Source organism: Balaenoptera ricei, chromosome 1, assembly GCF_028023285.1.
Source record: "Balaenoptera ricei isolate mBalRic1 chromosome 1, mBalRic1.hap2, whole genome shotgun sequence".
Taxonomy (NCBI): Eukaryota; Metazoa; Chordata; class Mammalia; order Artiodactyla; family Balaenopteridae; genus Balaenoptera; species Balaenoptera ricei.
Window position 1 is genome coordinate 113178145 of NC_082639.1, and position 19156 is coordinate 113197300.

Sequence of the window (19156 nt, forward strand, 5' to 3'; positions counted from 1 at the left end):
CTTCATTCCCCTGCCCAGCCACTCAGTTCCCCCCTGCACGTTACCAGATTTATGAATTTTCTATGTATTCTCCAAGAAATAGATAATGCAGGTACAAACAATATGTAATTGTTCCCTTTTTTATTCACGTGGCAGCATGGTACCATGCACACTATTCTGAACTTTTTTTTTTTTTCCCGCTTAAAGGAAATCTTGAACGCCTTGCATCTGAAGAGAGGCCTCAATTTTGCTCACAACTCTTGTAATAAACTCTCTGAAGTCCATCCATGGAACCCCTCGTTTGCATGGGAGGATACTAGCCAGAGAAGAGCTAGATGCAGAGGCCAGTCTAGGCCCAGATCTCCTTTTTCTTTTGAAAAAAACTGTGGTAAAATATACATAAGATAAAATTTACCATTTTAACCATTTTTACGTGTACAATTCAGTGGCCTTAAGTACATTCACAATGTTGGGTAACCACTACTGTTTATTCCCAAAACTTTTTCATCCACTCAAATGGAAACATTATACCAATTAAACAGTAACTCCTCATTCTTCCCTCTCCCCAGTTCCTGGCAACGTCTATTCTACTTTCTGCCTCTGTGAATTTGACTACTCTAGGTACCTCATGTAAGTGGAATCATACAATATTTTTTCTTTTGTGCCTGGCTTATTTTACTTAGCACAATGCCTTCAAGATTCATCCATGTGGTTTCATGTGTCAGAATTTCCTTTGTTTTCAAGGCTGAATAATATTCCATCATCTGTATATGCCACACAGTGTTTATCCATTCCTCTGTTGATGGACACTTGGGTTGTTGCTGCCTTTTGACTCTTGTGAATAATGCTGCTATGAACATGGGTGTATGGGCCCAGGTCTTTGCCTCCTCCTGGAGCTTTTTGTGAAGGCCTGTCCCATTTGGCCCAGCTCCCATGTTGCATGTGGGGCAAGGCAGAGGGCTCCACTCTGGGGAGAGGAGGGGTGAGTGGAAGAGCCATACACTGAGGTTTGGGGAGGAGGAGGTAGAGGGTGAGAACAGAACACACTGCTTAACACCCACTAATGTGCCCCATCACACTCGGAGTAAAAGCCAAAGTCATTACAAGACCCTGCTACCTCTCAATCCTCCTCCTCTTGTCCCTTTAATCCGGTCATACTGACCTCCTTGCTGTTTCTCAAACGAGGAAGGTCAACTCCTGCCTCAGAGAGGGCCGCTGCATTTGCAGGTCCCCCTCTATCTGTAGAGAATGCCCTTCCCCTAAGTAAGGAAGCAATACCTTGCTTATTACTTCCTTCTGATTTCTTTTCATGTATCACCTTACCATGAGGCCTTCTCTGGTCACTCCGTTTAACATCGCAATCTTCCCTTCCCTGCTTTGCTCTCCTTCCCGGCTAGACTTTTATACATTTCACTTGTAAAAAGTGTTCCCACCTCACCTAGAGAGTCAGTTTCAGGAGGACAGGGATTTTGTCTGTTTTGTCCACTGCAACACTCCTAGTGTCAAGTAGGTGCTCAATAACTGTGAGTGATGAATGAGGGGGCCCAGCTCTCAGTGTGACTCAACAGGGCCCAGCACGCCCCAACCTCTCTCCTGGGCTGCAAACCCTCATATCCAACAGGCCCCCTCTCACCAATGTGGTGGGACCACACCCCACCGGTCAGCCCCCCTGCACCCCGCACCTTCTACTACAGCCAAGTCAACTTCTTTTCTATTCCTTACCCACACCCCATCCTGCACCGCTTCCTCAACTCTCTGCATCTTAGTGAAACTGGGAGACTCTCACCAGCCACATCTAACATCAGCCAACAAAACCTGTCAATTCCAAACATTTTCCAAATGCACCCTCTCTCCATCCTCACTGCCAGGGACAGCAGGCTGCCTCCGTTCATCTATTGCCCAGACTTTTCCTGCCTGGGGTCTCCATCGCTGGTAGGTCCCCACCAGTGCAGCCAGAGTTGTCTGTCTAAAAATCAGTCTGATCAGCCTGCTCTGTTCAAGGACATTACTGACTCATCAGGGCATGTAAAAACCCTTTACTGTCTGGACCCAGATCACTTCTAGCCACATCGCCTCCCTTTCTCCACGCCTCAGCCCACTCCAGAATCCTTACACACTCTCTCTCTCTCAGTGCCTTGCCTTTGCACACACAGTTCCCTACACCTTGCCTATTTTCTCTGCTAAACAAAATTCCTATTCAACCACCTAGATTTCACCTCCTCTCTGTCATCATTAGATGGGCTTTCTTGTCTCCTTCTTCCATTCAGTTAAATTTAAAACGCACATCAAGGGCTCCTAAAACCATTAGGTTTGGCACCACTAAAAGTGGGGTAACCAGGCCTGTGTGTCTCCTGAGAGAATGCAACAGGAGTGAGTACATGCCTCAGAAGAATTCTGATTCTAACGAAGCCTCCAACCTAACTACTAGTTTACAGGGAAGTAGAGGAAAGAGTTAAAACAAAGACTTGAGGATGCAATCAGCCAAATCCAGAATATAGGCAATTCTTCCAACAAATGACCCAGTTTCATCAACAATTAAATAGCATGAAAAAGGGGGGAAGGAGGAAGTGTTTATTGAAAAATGACTTAAGACGCATACCAACCAAATGCAATATGTAGACCTGATTTGGATTCTGATTTGAACAAACCAATTGCAAAAGATGTTTTTGAGACAATCCAGGAAATCTGAACATGGAACATGGACTGAACAGGAAATCTGAACATTGGGCCTTAGGTAACATTAAAGAATTACCATTAATTTTGTTTGTTGTGTTAAAAAATTCCTTATGTATTAGAGATACATCTTGAAGTGTTTATGGGTATAATAATATTGATGTTGGGGGTTTGATTTAAAATATTCCAGCAAAGAAAGGTGTAGTGGTTGGTATAGGGGAAGAAAAGGGAGGTAGTTGAATAAAATCAGACGAACAAAATGTTGGCAATTGTGAAATCTGGGTGACAGTTACATGGAGGCTTATTAGAATATTTCTCTACTTTTTGGTGTATGTTATAAAAAACATCAAAATTAATTCCATGCAAATGTATTGTTGGGGCAGACCCTGTGCTATGCTCTGAGAGACAACGACAAAGATGTGTCCCTATCCCGGAGAAGTTCCAGGCAGTGGAGAAGACAGACAAGAATTCAGGCGCTGACTGTATTTAGTGATCAGAGTTATGGTTGGGGTAAGCTCTGGGGCCACAAGAAGACAGAGGGGGATACCTAACACGTTGAGGGAAAGTCTCCTAGAGGACTCAGGTTGACTTTTGTAACAAGAGACCACAAACTAGGGGACTTCCCTGGTGGCGCAGTGGTTAAGACTCTGTGCTCCCAATGCAGGGGGCCCAGGTTCAATCCTTGGTCAGGGAACTAGATCCCACATGCATGCGGCAACTGAGTTTGAATGCCACAACTAAAGGAGCCCATGTGCCTCAACTAAGGAGCTGCCGAGCTGCAACTAAGACCCGGTGCAACTAAGTAAATAAATAAATAAAAACAAAACAAAACAGAGACCACAAACTACAATAGCTAAACCGGACACTGCCCTAATGGTCTGGGATGCAGCTGAAACCTGGAGCATTTGCTCTCAACCACGTGAGGAAGTGGACCTGCCACAAACCCGTGAGATACATATTATCTCCATTTGAAGGAGGATAAAAATGACATTCACAGAGTTTAGGTAATTAATTCCAAATCATACAACCAACAAGGACTGAAAGCAGGGTTTGAACCCAGGGCTGGCTGACTGCAAAGCTGTGTTCTTTCTGCGAGTACTTGAGGCTTCCTGGTGACTGGGGGAGGGGTGGCTCTGACACTTTCTCTCTTCCCAGGGTCCTAGTGTGTTTAGGAGACCTTGGCCTTTGCCCTGCTAAGTGTTTCCCAGTGGGGGTTAGGCTGGGACTAGGAGAGCCCAAGGGCTTTTGTCCTAGCCACCTAGCCAGACTGAGATCACACTGTCCCTGACTTCCCCTGAGTTCTGTTAGGAAGGTCACTTCTGGGAAGTCCCAGACTGGAATGGGGAAATGAGAGGCTTTAGTTCTGGGAGACATGGCCTCCCCGTCTATCAATCTTCTCTCCTTCAACCCCAGGTCTCAACCCCCATTTCCTGAACTTGGGGTTTGCAATGAGAGTGGATCAATAATTCCTTGGATTGGGACTTCCCTGGTGGCACAGTGGTTAAGAATCTGCCTGCCAATGCAGGGGACACGGGTTCGAGCCCTAGTCCGGGAAGATCCCACATGCCGTGGAGCAACTAAGCCCGTGTGCCATAACTACTGAGCCTGAGCTCTAGAGCCCGCGAGCCACAACTACTGAGCCCACGTGCCACAACTACTGAAGGCTGCACGCCTAGAGCCCGTGCTCTGCAACAAGAGAAGCCACCGCAATGAGAAGCCAGCACACCACAACGAACAGTAGCCCCTGCTCACCGCAACTAGAGAAAGCCCACGCGCAGCAACGAAGACCCAATGCAGCCAAAAAAAAAAAAAAAAAAAAATTCCTTGGATTTGAACGGACTTGAATACTTATAAAGACCTTTTCCTTAGTTTCCACTCTTGCTTCTCAACTCTGCTCTATGAGCTAATTAGATAGGGGGCACACATTTATCCTTTGATCCATTAAAAACACACAGGTCACCTAAATCACGCTGGTATGCTCAATTTGCAATTTGGAGCCCCCTCAGAGAGGTCACGTGGCTTGTTGAAGTTCACCCAGCTGGTCATGGTGGAGTCAAGACTTGCACCCAGGCAGCACTTAGGCCGGCCCAGGGAGTTTCATGTTAGCTGGGCAAGAACAAGGAAGGCTGGAGCCTGAATTGGCTTCCCTTCCTGGCCTGTTTCAATTGCTCTTCTCTCTGGGGGTGAGCTAGCCGGCAGCTGATACCTGACTCCCATCAGACCGCAGAAGCAAACCAGGTGGGTATTAAATGGGCCTTTCTCCAGGAGTTCTCACCCCTCCTTTGGCCCATTGCCTAGCAGGCCGTGCCCCTTCTCGCAGTGTCTTTGCCCCGGACTCCACAGGGCCCAGCGAGCCTCCGCCTTCTTCCTGGAAGCATCCCTTCCTTTCTGCATTGCTCTGGGCTTTCTGCTGCTCCTCTGCCTGTCTCTTATCTGTATCCTTTGTTAATTGTCCTCCCTCCCCACCCAACAAGGCGTGAGCTGAACGGGAGAGCGGTGACCCAGGGCCTTGACGGGTAGGTGGTGAGGGAAGGAAGACATGGCTCTGGGAAGGATCCACAGGTGCCTCGGAGGTGTCTCTGTAGAGATGTGCAGACTTAAAGGCAGACGAAACGGATTCTGGATGTGGTTCTGCCACTCTTGAGCTGGAAAGGTTTGACCAAGGTCCTCACACCAAAGGGGAAATCTTACAGGTGAGAGTTCAATGAGATAAAATATATGTGAAAGTGCAGATTTCAAATGCCAGTGACTTAATAGCTATGCCATAAATAGGGTATTTGTAGAAAGAATAAAAAAAGGGAAGAATGCTTTGCACGTCTCAAATAACCAGGCTGCCCACTGAGGGCTGTCTCACCCTGGGTCTCTACTTTCTGGTTTTTATTTTTTAGGTTTTTGTTTGTTTTTGTTTTTTTGGCCACGCTGTGAGGCATGTGGGATCTTAGTCCCCAACCAGGGATTGAACCCACACCCCCTGCAGTGGAAGCAGGGAGTCTTAACCACTGGACTGCCAGGTAAGTCCCTGTTTTATTTTGTTTTGTTTTGGGTCTCCACTTTTTTTTAAATTAATTAATTATTTTTGGCTGTGTTGGGTCTTTATTGCCGTGCGCAGGCTTTCTTTAGTTGCAGCAAGCGGGGGCTACTCTTTGTTGTGGTGCATGGGCTTCTCATTGCGGTGGCTTCTCTTGTTGCAGAGCACGGGTTCTAGGCGAGCGGGCTCATTAGTTGTGGCTCGCAGGCTCTAGAGCACAGGCCCAGTAGTTGCGGTGCACGGGCTTAGTTGCTCTGCGGCATGTGGGATCTTCCTGGAGCAGGGGTCCAACCCGTGTCCCCTGCACTGGCAGGCAGATTCTTAACCACTGCGCCACCAGGGAAGTCCACATTCTTTCTGAAAATATTCTTTTCCATTATGGTTCATCATAGGATACTGAATATAGTTCTCTGTGCTACATTTAAGACCTTGTTGTTTATGCATTCTCTATATAATAGTTTACATCTGCTAACCCCCACTCTTCTCCCCAACCCCCTCCCCCTTGGCATTGGTCTCCACTTTCTATCCATCCTCCTCCTGGGGGGGTCCCTTCTAGGAGCTCCACCTGCTACAAAGTACAGCTCTGGGGAATTTTCCCTTAATGGCCTTATTTCACGGTGGAGTTGCAACAATCATATGGGTGTGCCTGGCCAGCTGTGTGGGGCTGAGAGGGGGAAGGGTGGGATGATTTGGGGGTGGGGGGCATCATGGTATAGGATGGGGAAACTGGAGTGAGACTTTCTTTTTTTTCAGCCTTGTGTCTTTCCTTGAGGAGTTTCCTAGCACCCAAGGTTCTATTGACCTGATCTCTAATTTCCTTTGAGGTTCCTATTTTTTCCTTATGAACTCCTGTCCAAAGGTGGAGGCAGACCATCCTAGCAACCCAGCCTTGCCAAATGTTAGCAATGTCACACCCTCCTCACCCAGGTTGTAATTTACTATGTAATGATGTTTTCCTGGACCTCTCTCTATTTCTACTCTAGGTAGGTGCAATAAGTTTTTTATTGTCGTAAAATATACTTAACATAAAAATAACCATTTTAACCATTTTTTTAGTGCACAGCTAAGTGGCATTAAGTGTATTCACACTGTTGTGCAACCATCACCACTACCCATTTCTAGAACTTTTAAAATCTTCTCAGAATGAAACGCTATACCCGTTAAACAATAATTTTCTATCCTTCCCTCTCCCCAGTTCCTGACAACCACTGTTCTACTCTCTCTGTCTCTGCTCTAGATACCTCATGTAAGTGGAATCATAGAGTATTTTTTCTTTTGTATCTGGTGTATTTCTTTTTTTTTTTTTTTTTTAATTTATTTATTTATTTATTTATGGCTGTGTTGGGTCTTCGTTTCTGTGCGAGGGCTTTCTCCAGTTGCGGAGAGCGGGGGCCACTCTTCATCGCTGTGCGCGGGCCTCTCATTATCGCGGCCTCCCGTTGCGGGGCACAGGCTCCAGACGCGCAGGCTCAGTAGTTGTGGCTCACGGGCCCAGTTGCTCCGCGGCATGTGGGATCTTCCCAGACCAGGGCTCGAACCCGCGTCCCCTGCATTGGCAGGCAGATTCTCAACCACTGCGCCACCAGGGAAGCCCGTATCTGGTGTATTTCACTTAACACAGTGCCTTTAAGATTCATCCATGTGGTATCATGTGTCAGAATTTCCTTCCTTTTTAAGGCTGAATAATATTTCATTTTATGTATATACCACATGTTGTTTATCCATTCATCTGTTGATGGACACTTGGGTTGTTTCCACCTTTTGGCTGTTGTGAATAATGCTGCAACGAACATTTGTGTACAAGTTTGTTTGCCTCTCTGTTTTCTCTTGGGTATATACCTAGGAGGGGAATTGCTGGGTCATATAGTAATTCTATGTTTAACATTTTGAGGAACCGTCAAATTGCTTTCCCCAGCTACTGCACCATTTTACATTCTCAGTAGCAATGTATGGGGATTCCAACTTCTCTATATACTCACCAATGTTTGTTATTTTCAGGTTTTTTATTTTTTTGTTTTTACTATAGCCATATTCCTAAGTGTAAAGTGGTATCTCATTATGGTTTTGATTTGCATTTCCCTAATGACTAATGGTATTGAGAATCTTTTCATGTGCTTATTGGCCATTTGTGTATGTTTTTTGGAGAAGTGTCTACTCAAGTCCTTTGTCCATTTTCTAATTGGGTTGTTTGTATTTTTGTTGTGGAGTTTTAGGAGTTCTTTATATATTCTGGATATTAAACTCTTATCAGATGTATGATTTGCAAATATTTTCTCCCATTCTGTAGGGTTTTTTTTTCACTCCTGTGATAGTGTTCTTTGACGTACAAAAGATCTTAATTTTGATGAACTCCAATCTATCTATTTGTTGTTGTTGTTGCTTATGCTTTTGGTGTCACATCTAAGAATCTATTGCCAAATCCAAGGTATGAAGGCTTACCCTTATGTTTTCTTCTAAGCCTTTCATGGTTTTAGCTTTTATATTTACCCATGATGGGTGGGTAAGCAGTGTGTGTGTGTGTGTGTGTGTGTGTGTGTGTAAGGGTAAAGTTTCTAGTTTCTGCTGAGTCTTATCTTTCTTGAGCACTTAAAGCACTTTATATACTTTATATCACAGTGTTATCCTCATTTAACACATGAGGGAAGATAGTCTCAAGGACGTCAACTGAGGCTCAGAGAAGTTAAATGATTTGCCTAAGTTAGACAACCTGTAAGTGACCAAGCTGGTCCGGCTGGGTTTTTAGTAATGTGCCACTCAACTGCACAGGAAGATAATGAAAATTTAAGTGCGTAGTAAAAGTGACAGCTCGGAGCTAGGGTGCAGGGAATTCCCAAACTGTTTCGCTTTCACCTCGGCTGCCTCCATCCTCACCCCACCCTCCGCCCACTCCAGCTCCTCCTAACTTCCGGCCCTGAGCGCAGCCCTTCCATTGGCTGTTGGTTACAGGGCCTCATGCTCATACGAGGGGAAGCAGCCAATCAGCGTGGCTCGTCTCCGCCCAGCCAGCCAGCGCTAGATCGCGCGGTCTTTGTCCCTCCTATGGCATGTCGGGAATTGTAGTCTAATGAAGCACTTCTGCCTAGAGTGAAAGGAGATCGAGAACTACTGGTCCCAGGGAGCTGAGCGCCGAGCGGTCCGGCTTTTAGGAGTACCCAGCCAACAATCTGGAGCAGCAACTGGCGTCCAGGAACAGGTGAGAGAGGTAGAGGGCTGGCAGGGACTAGAAACTCGGCCTTACCTCTGTAGCGATACTTTAAGGCACAGGAGGTCCAGTCTGTTGTGTTAGAGTTCCCCCGTTTTGGGGGTTGGTGGGACCGACTGACACTGTGGATGTGCAGAAACTCCTGAACTCTGCCATGTGCTTTCCTGGAACCCCACAGGATAACTGCACCCTGCTTTGCTCTTCTGCTGCGAACCCTCCCCACCCACCCAGTGTTGCTCCGAGGCTGTCTGCGCAGTCCCAGGTCTGTGAGGCTCAGGACGCCCAGTCCCAGAGCCCCAGGCTACATGTCCATAGCACCCAGGGGTTCCGCTTTCACTTCTCTTCCTGAAGCATCTCAGAGCCTGCGCTCCCCTCTCCCCGCCTACCAGGGGAGACCTGTGTTCTAGATTTGGCACTGACACTCCCCAGTTATCTTCCTATCTCCTAGAGCCTCAGTTTGACCTCCATAAAATAGGGTGATTTAAGGGTCCTCCCAGCCCCCAGTCCTGAGGTCCTTTACTCTGGACTCTTCTATCATGTGCTCCAGAACTTGGGGGAAGAAGCCAAGAGTGTAGCAATTCCAGAGGCTCCCTGGAGGAGGCGTTGACGGTTTCTCAACCGGATAAAGTTAGGTGGCATTAAGTTCTAGCCGTCTTATTTTAAGTGTGATCAGTTGAGTCTTGGTCACCCAGCCATACTTTTTGTTCCCTGCGTTTCTTTCTGTAAATGCCCTCAAGCTCAGCCCAGAAGAGAGTGGGGCATTCTGGGTATGGAGGTAAAAGGTTGGAGGGTGACCTGGGGAGCTGACAACGTGCATCTGCCTTTGGTGCTTGCTCCTGCAGGGAGAGCTCGATGCCCCCTCCCTGTGCCACCCCCCATGCTGCCCCTGTCCCGCTGGCTGAGATCTGTGGGTGTCTTCTTGCTGCCAGCCCCCTGCTGGGTGCCCCGGGAGAGGTGGCTGGGTTCCCTACGGCGGCCCTCCCTGGTGCATGGGTGCCCAGTCCTGGGGGCCTGGCACAGTGCCCGCTGCTGGTGCCAAGCGTGGACAGAGGAGCCTCGGTGAGTTTGGCGGGGTGAGGGGCCTTGGGGAGGGGAGCAGCTGATTAGGTTTCTGACTTGTCCTCCCTCTTGTCAGAGCATTTTACTCCTCCCTCAGAATGAATGGAGACCAGAAATTGGATGTTTATGCCCAAGAAAGGCAGGATTTCATCCAGCACTTCTCCCAGATTGTCAGGGTGCTGACTGAGGAGGACATTGGACACCCAGAGACAGGAGATGCTATTGCCCGACTCAAGGAGGTGAGGGGTTTACGACTTGAGAGAGTGAACCTTTGCACTCTCTGTGCATGTGTGGGATCCAGCTCTGGCTTTTGACAGGTATGAGAGCAGGCTTTTATCTGAGTGACTCTGGGTCCACTCTGGAGGGGGTGGGGCCTGGGCAGGTATATTTAGTCAGCTGATCAATCCTGCTTTATGGTTCTGCTGAGCCAGCCAGACTGCTTTGTATGGGGGTGGAGGGCCTTGAACCTGGTAAGTCTTTAGTTTTGTTGAGAAAGGGAATTAGGTATCCAGAAATCATAAGGTGCTACCTTGGCAGGGACCTGGGAGGAAGCAGTCTGAAGTGGGCCTGAGTGAAGCTAGTGTATCATCGGAAACCCCTGCTCTAGAACAGGAGCTACTGCTGGGATACTTAAGTTGCCTAATTCTTTTATTCTTTTGGAGTATCTAGTAATTCTTTTTGTAATGCTGTCTCATTTGTCTGAGGGGAACTAAGGAAAAGGAAGTCTGTCTACACTGGGATGGAGATTAAAAGGGAAGTCTTCCCAGTGAATTAGATCTGGTTGACAGCAGGGCAGCAGAAGGCACAGTGAGAAGCCCCAGCAGGAGGGGATGCCATTGGAGGAGTGGGGGGTAGGTTCCCCAACCTCGGTCCCCTCCAAGTTGTCCTGTGGCCAACTCTGTGGGTAGGGGGCTTGCCTTTAATAAAGTGAAAGAGGCTTTTCATTTGCAGATAGGTTGAACTGTGGGTTGGAGGAGGTGGCTGAGAAAGGAGGAATGGGCTGTGAAGGGGAAGTTAGGAGAATTGGGGATGGGGTGAAGGAGAGATGTGAGCACGCCAACCATTCCCATAGTGAAACCGCTAGGTGGTGTTTCTGGGGGCTCTGAGGAGCTCCAGTTCTTTATGTCTCAGTGCAGAAAGAATTCAGCAAGAGGCAAAGTGATAGAAAAGAAGTGATTTATTAGAATAGAACGCTTGTGAGGCTTACAAGCCGGTGGGTGAGAGGGTGCCGCACCCCAAGAACTTCATGGGCTACAGTTTTATAATCAAAGGAAAAGCGGGGAGGAGGACAAGACCGCCTTCTTCCTCATTCTTGAGTAGACGTCACGCTTTCATCATCACCTCCTCCTCCGCGTTGGGCAGGGGAGTTTTCTTGTCCCTACATGTTTAAGCCAGGACTGTCGTGGCACTATGGAACAATTATTTCAGGTCTCAGTACAATGAGGGTCTTTTACATTGAAATGTCGCCTTTCCATAAATTGTTTTTTGTGTGTGCAGAGAGCATGTTCTAGGGGTCATTAACTGACTGAACTCACTGGGCAGGATGTGGGTCTCATGCCACTGTTGTTTTATTGTTTTGGGGCATGTCTCATGCTTCCGTTGCTGAGCAGGTCTGCTTGGTTTTGTGGTTAAGCAAACCTGCTTTCTTCGGTGATCATTAACTTACAGGGGTCTCCCATACTTTTTTTCTTTACTTACAGTCCTCTAGTGGGATTAATTATTTAATCACCTACTTTGTCCTTTTACTCTGTCCCTATCAGTAGCACGTACAGAGTTTTCGCTCATTTCAAGCCCTGTCCTGGGTTTGGGAGCAGATTTTAATCTCCAGTATGGAGCCTTTAAGTGTACTGAAGAAGACAATGCAGAGAGAGCCTGGGGACTGGAGAACTTCTAGCTGTGCTCCAGGATTTGGGAAGAAGCCGAGAGAAAAGCAATTCCAGAGGCTGCCTGAAGGGGTTGAGGAGGATAAAGTTAGGCCTCGTGGTTGGAAGTGGGAAGGGGCAAGGAGAACTCTCAGAATAGCTGCTCTGTAGACCCTGATGCCTTGTCCCTCTGCCCTTGCCCCCAGGTCCTGGAGTACAATGCCATCGGAGGCAAGTACCATCGGGGTTTGACAGTGCTGGTAGCGTTCCGGGAGCTGGTGGAGCCCAGGAAGCAGGATGCTGATAGTCTCCGGCGGGCCCTGACCGTGGGCTGGTGTGTGGAACTGGTAAGAGGGAGGGGGAAGGGCAGGAGAAGACGAGGTTTACTTAGAGTGGGGGTACCCTGGGTAGGATGGGGTGGGGCAAGGAGGGATGGGCCTGAAACTTGGTTTCTTGGTTGTTTGTGTTTCTGTGCCGCTAGTATGCTGCAGCCAGACTCAGTGAATTACTCCAAGGGTTAACAAATGTGGGGAAAGTCTTTTGTCAGTAGGTACATATTTCACCTGTAGACTTGCTGTGGGCCAGGGCCTTGGAACTGGCCATAAAGTTGTCAACTCTTTCCTCTGAGCAGAGGACAGCTGCAGAAGTAAGCTAGTTCTTCTAGAAGGTTATTCTGTGGCAAAGATTGAAAACTGGAAGCCCATTGGTAGTTTTCGAAAATATTTTAAAATTAAGGTCCCTAAATCTAACAAAGAAGAGATTTCACATAAAACACCAGATTTCTAGCATTACTTGGAAAATTGCTAGATCTGGGTCTAGAGTCCTATGTAGCAACAGTTGGCTGAAGTTGAATTGAGGCCACTTTCCCAAGACAGGACATGTGTGGGTCTGTCTTTATCTTGCTCCAGTCCCCACATCTTCCTGTCTCCAAGCTCACTTGGCCCTTGAAGGTGTATGGTTTGCTGGCCTGGCCTAAAGTCTTCATTAGCGACAGGGGGACCAGGTTTGGGGGGGGGCGGTGCTAGGCCCTGAGGAGGGGGCCAGTGAGCCCAGGAGGGAAGACGCTCAGGGCTTGGCGAATGACAGGTGATTCTGGCCTGCGGAGAGGAGCAGCTGGCCCGAGGGAGGACGTGACGAGCTCAGAGTCGGCCACACCGCATTCTCGGTATGAGCAGATCTGGCAGAGCTGTCTGTCCTGCAGGTGTTGGAAATTCCAATCTGGAGCCTGTAAGAGAGATGGGGCTGGAGAATAGGGATTTGCCTCCAAGGAGGTAGAAGGACGATGGCCTCACTGAGGACGAGGCCCCTGGTGAAGGGCCTCTGGTGCCCTTCTAGGGGTCGGGAGAGGCTGAGGAGCCCATAAACACAGAGGGCGGGCAAGGAGGGAAGGGCAGGAGGAGAGGGGCAGAGCTGTGGGGCGGAGGGAGGTGAGAGCGCGAGGGGCCAACAGCTCACCTGGTAGAATCGGGTGCTGTTAACCTCAGCCGCACTGGGTGCACCTGGGGGTGTTTTTCTCTTTTTCTTTTTTTTTCTTTTGGCCGTGCCATGCAGCTTGCGGGATCTTAGTTCCCTGACCAGGGATTGACCCCCAGGCCCTGGCAGTGAAAGCCCCGAGTCCTAACCACTGGACGACCAGGAAATTCCCATGTTTTCTTTTTTTAAAATAATTAATTAATTAATTAATTTTTGGCTGCGTTGGGTCTTCGTTGCTGCGTGGGCTTTCTCTAGTTGTGGCGAGCGGGGGCTGCTCTTTGTTGCAATGTGCGGGCTTCTCACTGCGGTGGCTTCTCTTTCTGCAGAGCCACGGTCTCTAGGCGCACGGGCTTCAGTAGTTGTGGCACGTGGGCTCATGGGCTCACTAGTTGTGGCTCGCAGGCTCTAGAGCACAGGCTCAGTAGTTGTGGCGCACAGGCTTAGCTGCTCCGTGGCATGTGGGGTCTTCCTGCACCAGGGCTCGAACCTGTGTCCCCTGCATTGGCAGGCGGATTCTTAACCACTGCACCACCAGGGAAGTCCCCCCCCCCCCCGCCGCCGCCCCGTGTTTTCTTAAACGCAGCTGTACTGCTGTCACTTCCCCAAGATTCCATTTGAGCTGTCCACCATTGTTTTGGATGATTTTTGTTATAATTTCTGCTTCTATCTTCCTTTCACTTCTACCTCATCTCCTTCAACCTCTTATTTTTCTATTTCAGCATTTACTTCCTAAAAATGAGGACATTTGCCTATGTAACCACAATACTGTTATCACATCTTTGGGCTGCTATAACAAAATACCACAGACTGGGTAACTTATAAACAACAGAAGTTTATATCTCACAGCTCTGAAGGCTGGAAGGTCCAAGATCAAGGCACCAGCATGGTCGGCTGAGGGCTTTCTTCCTGGTTCATAGCCAGCATCTCCTTGCTATGTCCTCAGGTGGAAGGGGCAAGGGAGCTCTGCGGGGTCTCTTTCATAACGGCACTAATCCCTTTCACAAGGCTTCCACTCTCATGACCTAAGCACCTCCCAAAGGGTCCACCTTCTAATACCATCATCTTTGAAGGTTAGGATTTCAACATACGAATTTTGGTGGGGGACACATTCAGATCATAGCAACATCCAAGATATTTAACATTGGTACTAAAATATTATCTAATGTATATTCCATATTTAAATACTTGTAATTCCCCCCCAATTGTCCACTATAGGTTTTTTTTTCTTTTTTTTTTTTTAACATCTAGGATCCAAGCAGGAGTAATGTATTGCATTTGGTAGTTTTTCTCCAGTCTTTAGAATACTTCCCCTATCACAATTAACTTTTTTTAAAGTCCAGGCCAATTATTTGGTAGAGTATCTCACAATCCAGCCTGATTAATATCATGAGGAAATAATCAGGGTAAACATTTTGGTAAGGATGCTACATAGGTAATGTGTATTTCCCGTTACTTCCCACTATAGCACATACCTGGGAAGATGACTAAAAAAACTCAACCCGGTACTGTGGTACCATCCCTATAGATTTAAAGTTCTCCTAACAAATAGAAAGTGCAGTTGGGGGGCAGAGAAGATTGAGGGAGGCCACAGAATGAATGCCCTTTGGAGACAATCTTGGTTGAGTGGTGCTGGTTGAAACCAGATGGCCCTTGTAATCACTCAGGGGAGGCAGCGGACCTGTGGCTTCAGGGGAACAATGCCACTCCAAATAAACACATTGTAGATAAAACGTGTGCCACCAATGTGGAAAACCCAGGTCCCAACCCAGGGCGAAGTCAGAGGTCAAGATGCAGATGGATGCCTCCTTCCCCAGGGACTTTGCCTGGCACAAGAGCGGCAATCGCCATAACCCTTTCTGCACTGCCCACACGTGAGCTGGTGGGTGGTGTTGGGCACTTCCTGTGAGCAATGCAGATCCACTAGAGCACATGCAGGGATCAGGGTGGGGTGAAGGTTTAAAAACTGTATCTTCGGGGAATTCCTGGCGGTCCAGTGGTTAGGACTCGGCGCTTTCACTGCTGAGGGCCCAGGTTCAGTCCCTGGTCAGGGAACTAAGATCCCGCAAGCCACGTGGTGCAGCCAAAAAAACCAGAGAAAACAAAAACCATGTCTTCAAAAGCTGTTTGAAGGAGCCGGAATGTGTAGCCTGACTGCAGGAAGTATCCTGGGGGATGTTACAGTGCTTCATTCTCTCATTTATTTCTTAGACAAACATTTATGACACACCCACTCTGGGACCATGCTGTGCTGGGCTCTGGGAATGCCAGGGGGACAAACACATTGCCCTGCCTCCAAGGAGTTCACAGTCCTGTGGGGAACCAGCACGTTTGGGTACCTTCAAGTAGGCTGGCACTCAGAAGAGTAAGCCCTTTGATGATGTTTAAGACCCATGGGTGAAAGTTACCAGAAGTCAGACTTCAGTTCCATCCTATTAGACCTGCGCTCCCAAATGAGCTCCCTGAGGTGGGGTTTTGTTCCTGGTCACTGGAGTAGGTAAGCAGAGTGCCCGGGGAGGACACAGGAACAGCCTTTTTTGTTCCAGAAGTCATGTAAAGTCAAATTGCCTGAAGAAATCTTACTTGAAGCATTCACTGAAGTTTTTGGCGAGAGAGTACAGTATATGAAGATGTTTCATCATCTCCCTGATACCAGGGATTGTCTAGGGCTGCTTGTCTGGAGATGTCAGAGATCTGTTGTGTCTCTTACTTTGAAAACAACGGAGTTTTTGTCCCTTTTTATAGTTTGGAAGCCTGAGCCAAAGAAGTCATGTAACTTTCCAAAGTCCCACAGCACAGATGAAAAGTCCTTGGTGGACTTCCCTGGTGGTTCAGTGGTTAAGACTCCGCGCTCCCAGTGCAGGGGCACGGGTTCAGTCCCTGGTTGGCGAACTAAGATACCACATGCCACATAGTGTGGCAAAAAAAAAAAAAAAAAAAAAGTCCTCGGCTTCCTCATCCTGACCTTCCTTCCCAGCTCAGTGATTCTCAAAAGCAGCAGCTCTGTTGCTGGTAGAAGGAACAGTAATAAGGAGCCCTGGGGCTCTTACTCCACTTTTCGTTCTCGTAGCTCCAAGCCTTCTTCGTGGTGTCAGACGACATCATGGATTCCTCCCTCACCCGACGGGGCCAGATCTGCTGGTATCAGAAGGTAAAGTGGGCAGGAAAGTAGCGGTGGGCATGGGAACAGGCCACAGGGAGATGGTCACGTGGAACCTATGGAGGTGTTCAGAGTTACAGGTTCTTGGTATGAGTCTAGGCCAAAGACTGATTGCTTGTTTTTCTGTGTCCTTGACAGCCAGGCATAGGTTTGGATGCAATCAATGATGCTTTCCTTCTGGAAGCATGTGTCTACCGCCTGCTGAAGTTCTACTGCCGGGAGCAGCCCTATTATATGAACCTGATCGAGCTCTTCCTGCAGGTGTGCTGCAGACCAGGGCTCAGTGCCCAGAGGCTGCCCACAGTAGCCTTGGCCTCTGTAGGACAGTCTCGTCTAGCTTGTTTCGGGACAAAGGAGATACCTCGGTTTGCCTGGATGGGGAAATAATTGAGGAAGGGAATTGGGGAGGGTGGTGGTGGCGAGAGGGGCTTTTGTGTCTCTGTGACTGAGGAGTGGGAAGGGACTGTGTGTGTGACTGGATGGGCCTTGAGTCTTGGGCCCCTCTCTCCCTCCTGCTGTCTTTCTGACTGCCCAGGTGTCAACTGGTATGGGATGTAGGGCCCAAGATTTCAGGGTTCTCCAGCCCTGGAGAAAGCCCAGGTCATGGGCCATTTTCCTCTTCCTTAGAGTTCTTATCAGACTGAGATCGGACAGACCCTGGACCTCATCACGGCCCCCCAGGGCAATGTAGATCTTGGCAGATTCACTGAAAAGAGGTGAGGGACAATGGAACCATATCTGGACAGTGAGGGAGGGCTGGGGCAGGGGCATTATCCTTCTGAGGAGTTTATCTTCTCCCTGTACTCAGGTACAAATCTATTGTCAAGTACAAGACGGCTTTCTACTCCTTTTACCTTCCTGTAGCTGCTGCTATGTATATGGTGAGTGAGCCTCCCCACCCTCGCTGCCCTGCTCATGTGGGCTTTTGGATAGGAGGCCACAGGGCAGACAACTTTGGACAATCTGGTGCCCCCACTGAATGGCTGTGTGATCTTGAGCAAGTTACTTAATCTCTCTGAGTCTGTTTCCTCAGCTGTAAGATGAGGATAAAAATCCCCACCCATCGGACTACTGTAAAAATTAACTGAGTGGCTAATATGAATGTGGATGGCCCATCAAGGGGGAACAATAAATCCTCCATCTGAGTACGGATAGGAGTGGGGAGGATATAATTCAGGCTGAGAGGGAGGAGACTGGATTCGGAGGCGGTCAGTGGGATTAACTGTCTATGCTGACCTTCTCCAAGTTTCCTTTTCATCCTGAAAGAATTTGGAAATGGCAAAAAGATTAGGAAGAAGGATCAGAGTGACTCAGGGACTGAGCCTTGTGAGAGAAGAGATAGTCTGAGGGCCTCCAGAATGGACTCACCTCTGCTATGACTCGCAGGAAGACCTAGCTAAAATAAGTGGGATAGGGGCTGGGCCATCAGTAAGGACTTCCTAGATCAGGGAAGCCAGGGATGTCTGAAAGGAGAGGAGAGAAGATTTGGGGGCTGCACTGGGGCAAGACCTCGTGGAATGAAGCGGCCAGGAAGATGAAGGCACCTCTGGTGTATGGCTTGTTAATCCCCTTTTCACTGTAGGCGGGCATTGACGGGGAGAAGGAGCATGCCAATGCCAAGAAGATCCTGCTGGAGATGGGAGAGTTCTTTCAGATTCAGGTAGGAAGGCATGAGGCACTGGCAGAGAAAAGGCTCCAACTTTCCTCCTTCCCTGCCTTGGTGCCTCTTCATTCCTCCTTTTCTGCACCCGCCCCCACCCAGGATGATTACCTTGATCTCTTTGGGGATCCCAGTGTGACGGGCAAGATCGGCACTGACATCCAGGACAACAAGTGCAGCTGGCTGGTGGTTCAGTGTCTGCAACGGGCCTCTCCGGAACAGCGCCAGATCCTGCAGGTGCCTGAGAGAGGGCTGTGGATCCCTGAGCTGCTGAAAAAGGGGATAGAGCAGTGGTTCTTCAGTGGGGGTGATTTTGCACCCCCCCCCAGAGGACGTTTGGCAGTGTCGGGAGACATTTTTTTGTTGTCATAACTTGGTGTGTGTGCATGTACCACAGGTATCTCTAGTGCGTAGAGGCCAGAGATGCTGCCAGACATCTTACAACGCATACAGTAGCTTTCCACACAAAGTATTATCCAGTCCAAAATTTCACATGTGCCAAGGGTTGAGAAACCCTGGGCTAGAGGAGACTGAGGCCTGAGCCACTGTCTGAGCATTTGGGATGGGGAGGGGGAGGTTCAAGATCTTAGATACTAAGAGACACTTGAAACTGGAGGCAGGAATGGAGTGAATGGCATTGGAGATGTTCTGGAATATCTGGATGGGGGGAGGAGAGTGGACCTGGAGGTGCTGGGGGGAGATTAATCCCATTTTCCTGCCTCCAATCCTTCAGGAGAACTATGGGCAGAAGGAGGCCGAGAAGGTGGCCCGGGTAAAGGCACTATACGAGGAGATGAATCTTCGGGCTGTGTTCACGCAGTACGAGGAGCACAGTTACAGCCGCATTATGGGTCTCATTGAGCAGTATGCTGCGCCCCTGCCCCCAGCCATCTTCCTGGGGCTAGCAAACAAGATCTACAAGCGGAAAAAGTGACTTAGAGACTGTGAAGGTGGAGAGGGGAGGCTCTCAATAAATTGTTGTCTAACCTGTGGTTCTTCTGTTCCTGCTTGTGCCAGCCAGGGGCGCAGCTCTGTCCAGAATGGTCAGGGTCGGGGGCAGCTG

The 19156-nt window shown here is 48.7% G+C and overlaps 1 protein-coding gene and 2 long non-coding RNA genes across 7 annotated transcripts; 1 reads left to right on the forward strand and 2 right to left on the reverse strand.

The window, feature by feature from the left end:
* The first annotated feature begins 8776 nt into the window (after nt 1–8776).
* On the forward strand, nt 8777–19085 carry FDPS (farnesyl diphosphate synthase). 5 transcript variants are annotated; one of them, XM_059933368.1, is made up of 11 exons: nt 8831–8873; nt 9725–9941; nt 10018–10180; nt 12010–12150; nt 16344–16424; nt 16572–16694; nt 17061–17149; nt 17242–17314; nt 18016–18093; nt 18196–18330; nt 18827–19085. In XM_059933368.1, the coding sequence occupies exons 2-11, from the start codon at nt 9760–9762 to the stop codon at nt 19025–19027; spliced, it is 1266 nt and encodes a 421-aa protein (XP_059789351.1). In that variant the 5' UTR covers nt 8831–8873; nt 9725–9759; the 3' UTR covers nt 19028–19085. The 5 variants fall into 5 exon arrangements, with proteins under 5 accessions (XP_059789356.1, XP_059789366.1, XP_059789351.1 ...); XM_059933373.1 differs by lacking the exon at nt 9725–9941 and having other exon boundaries at nt 8777–8873; XM_059933383.1 differs by lacking the exon at nt 9725–9941 and having other exon boundaries at nt 8822–8873; nt 10039–10180.
* LOC132371827 (uncharacterized) lies at nt 11101–13855 on the reverse strand. Its single transcript, XR_009504992.1, has 2 exons — nt 13259–13855; nt 11101–13028 (listed from the first exon to the last, which is right to left on the reverse strand). It is a non-coding gene; the product is annotated as an uncharacterized LOC132371827 (long non-coding RNA).
* On the reverse strand, nt 15458–18205 carry LOC132371823 (uncharacterized). Its single transcript, XR_009504991.1, has 2 exons — nt 17978–18205; nt 15458–16489 (listed from the first exon to the last, which is right to left on the reverse strand). It is a non-coding gene; the product is annotated as an uncharacterized LOC132371823 (long non-coding RNA).
* Nucleotides 19086–19156: the final 71 nt, after the last annotated feature.

Bases quoted from the DNA above. Each gene is read 5' to 3' on its own strand.
- FDPS (XM_059933368.1), top strand. From the start codon at position 9,760: ATGCTGCCCCTGTCCCGCTGGCTGAGATCTGTGGGTGTCTTCTTGCTG. The intron at 12,151-16,343 runs GTAAGAGGGAGG...TCGTTCTCGTAG, and splicing joins TGGGCTGGTGTGTGGAACTG to CTCCAAGCCTTCTTCGTGGT. The intron at 16,425-16,571 runs GTAAAGTGGGCA...TGTCCTTGACAG, and splicing joins AGATCTGCTGGTATCAGAAG to CCAGGCATAGGTTTGGATGC.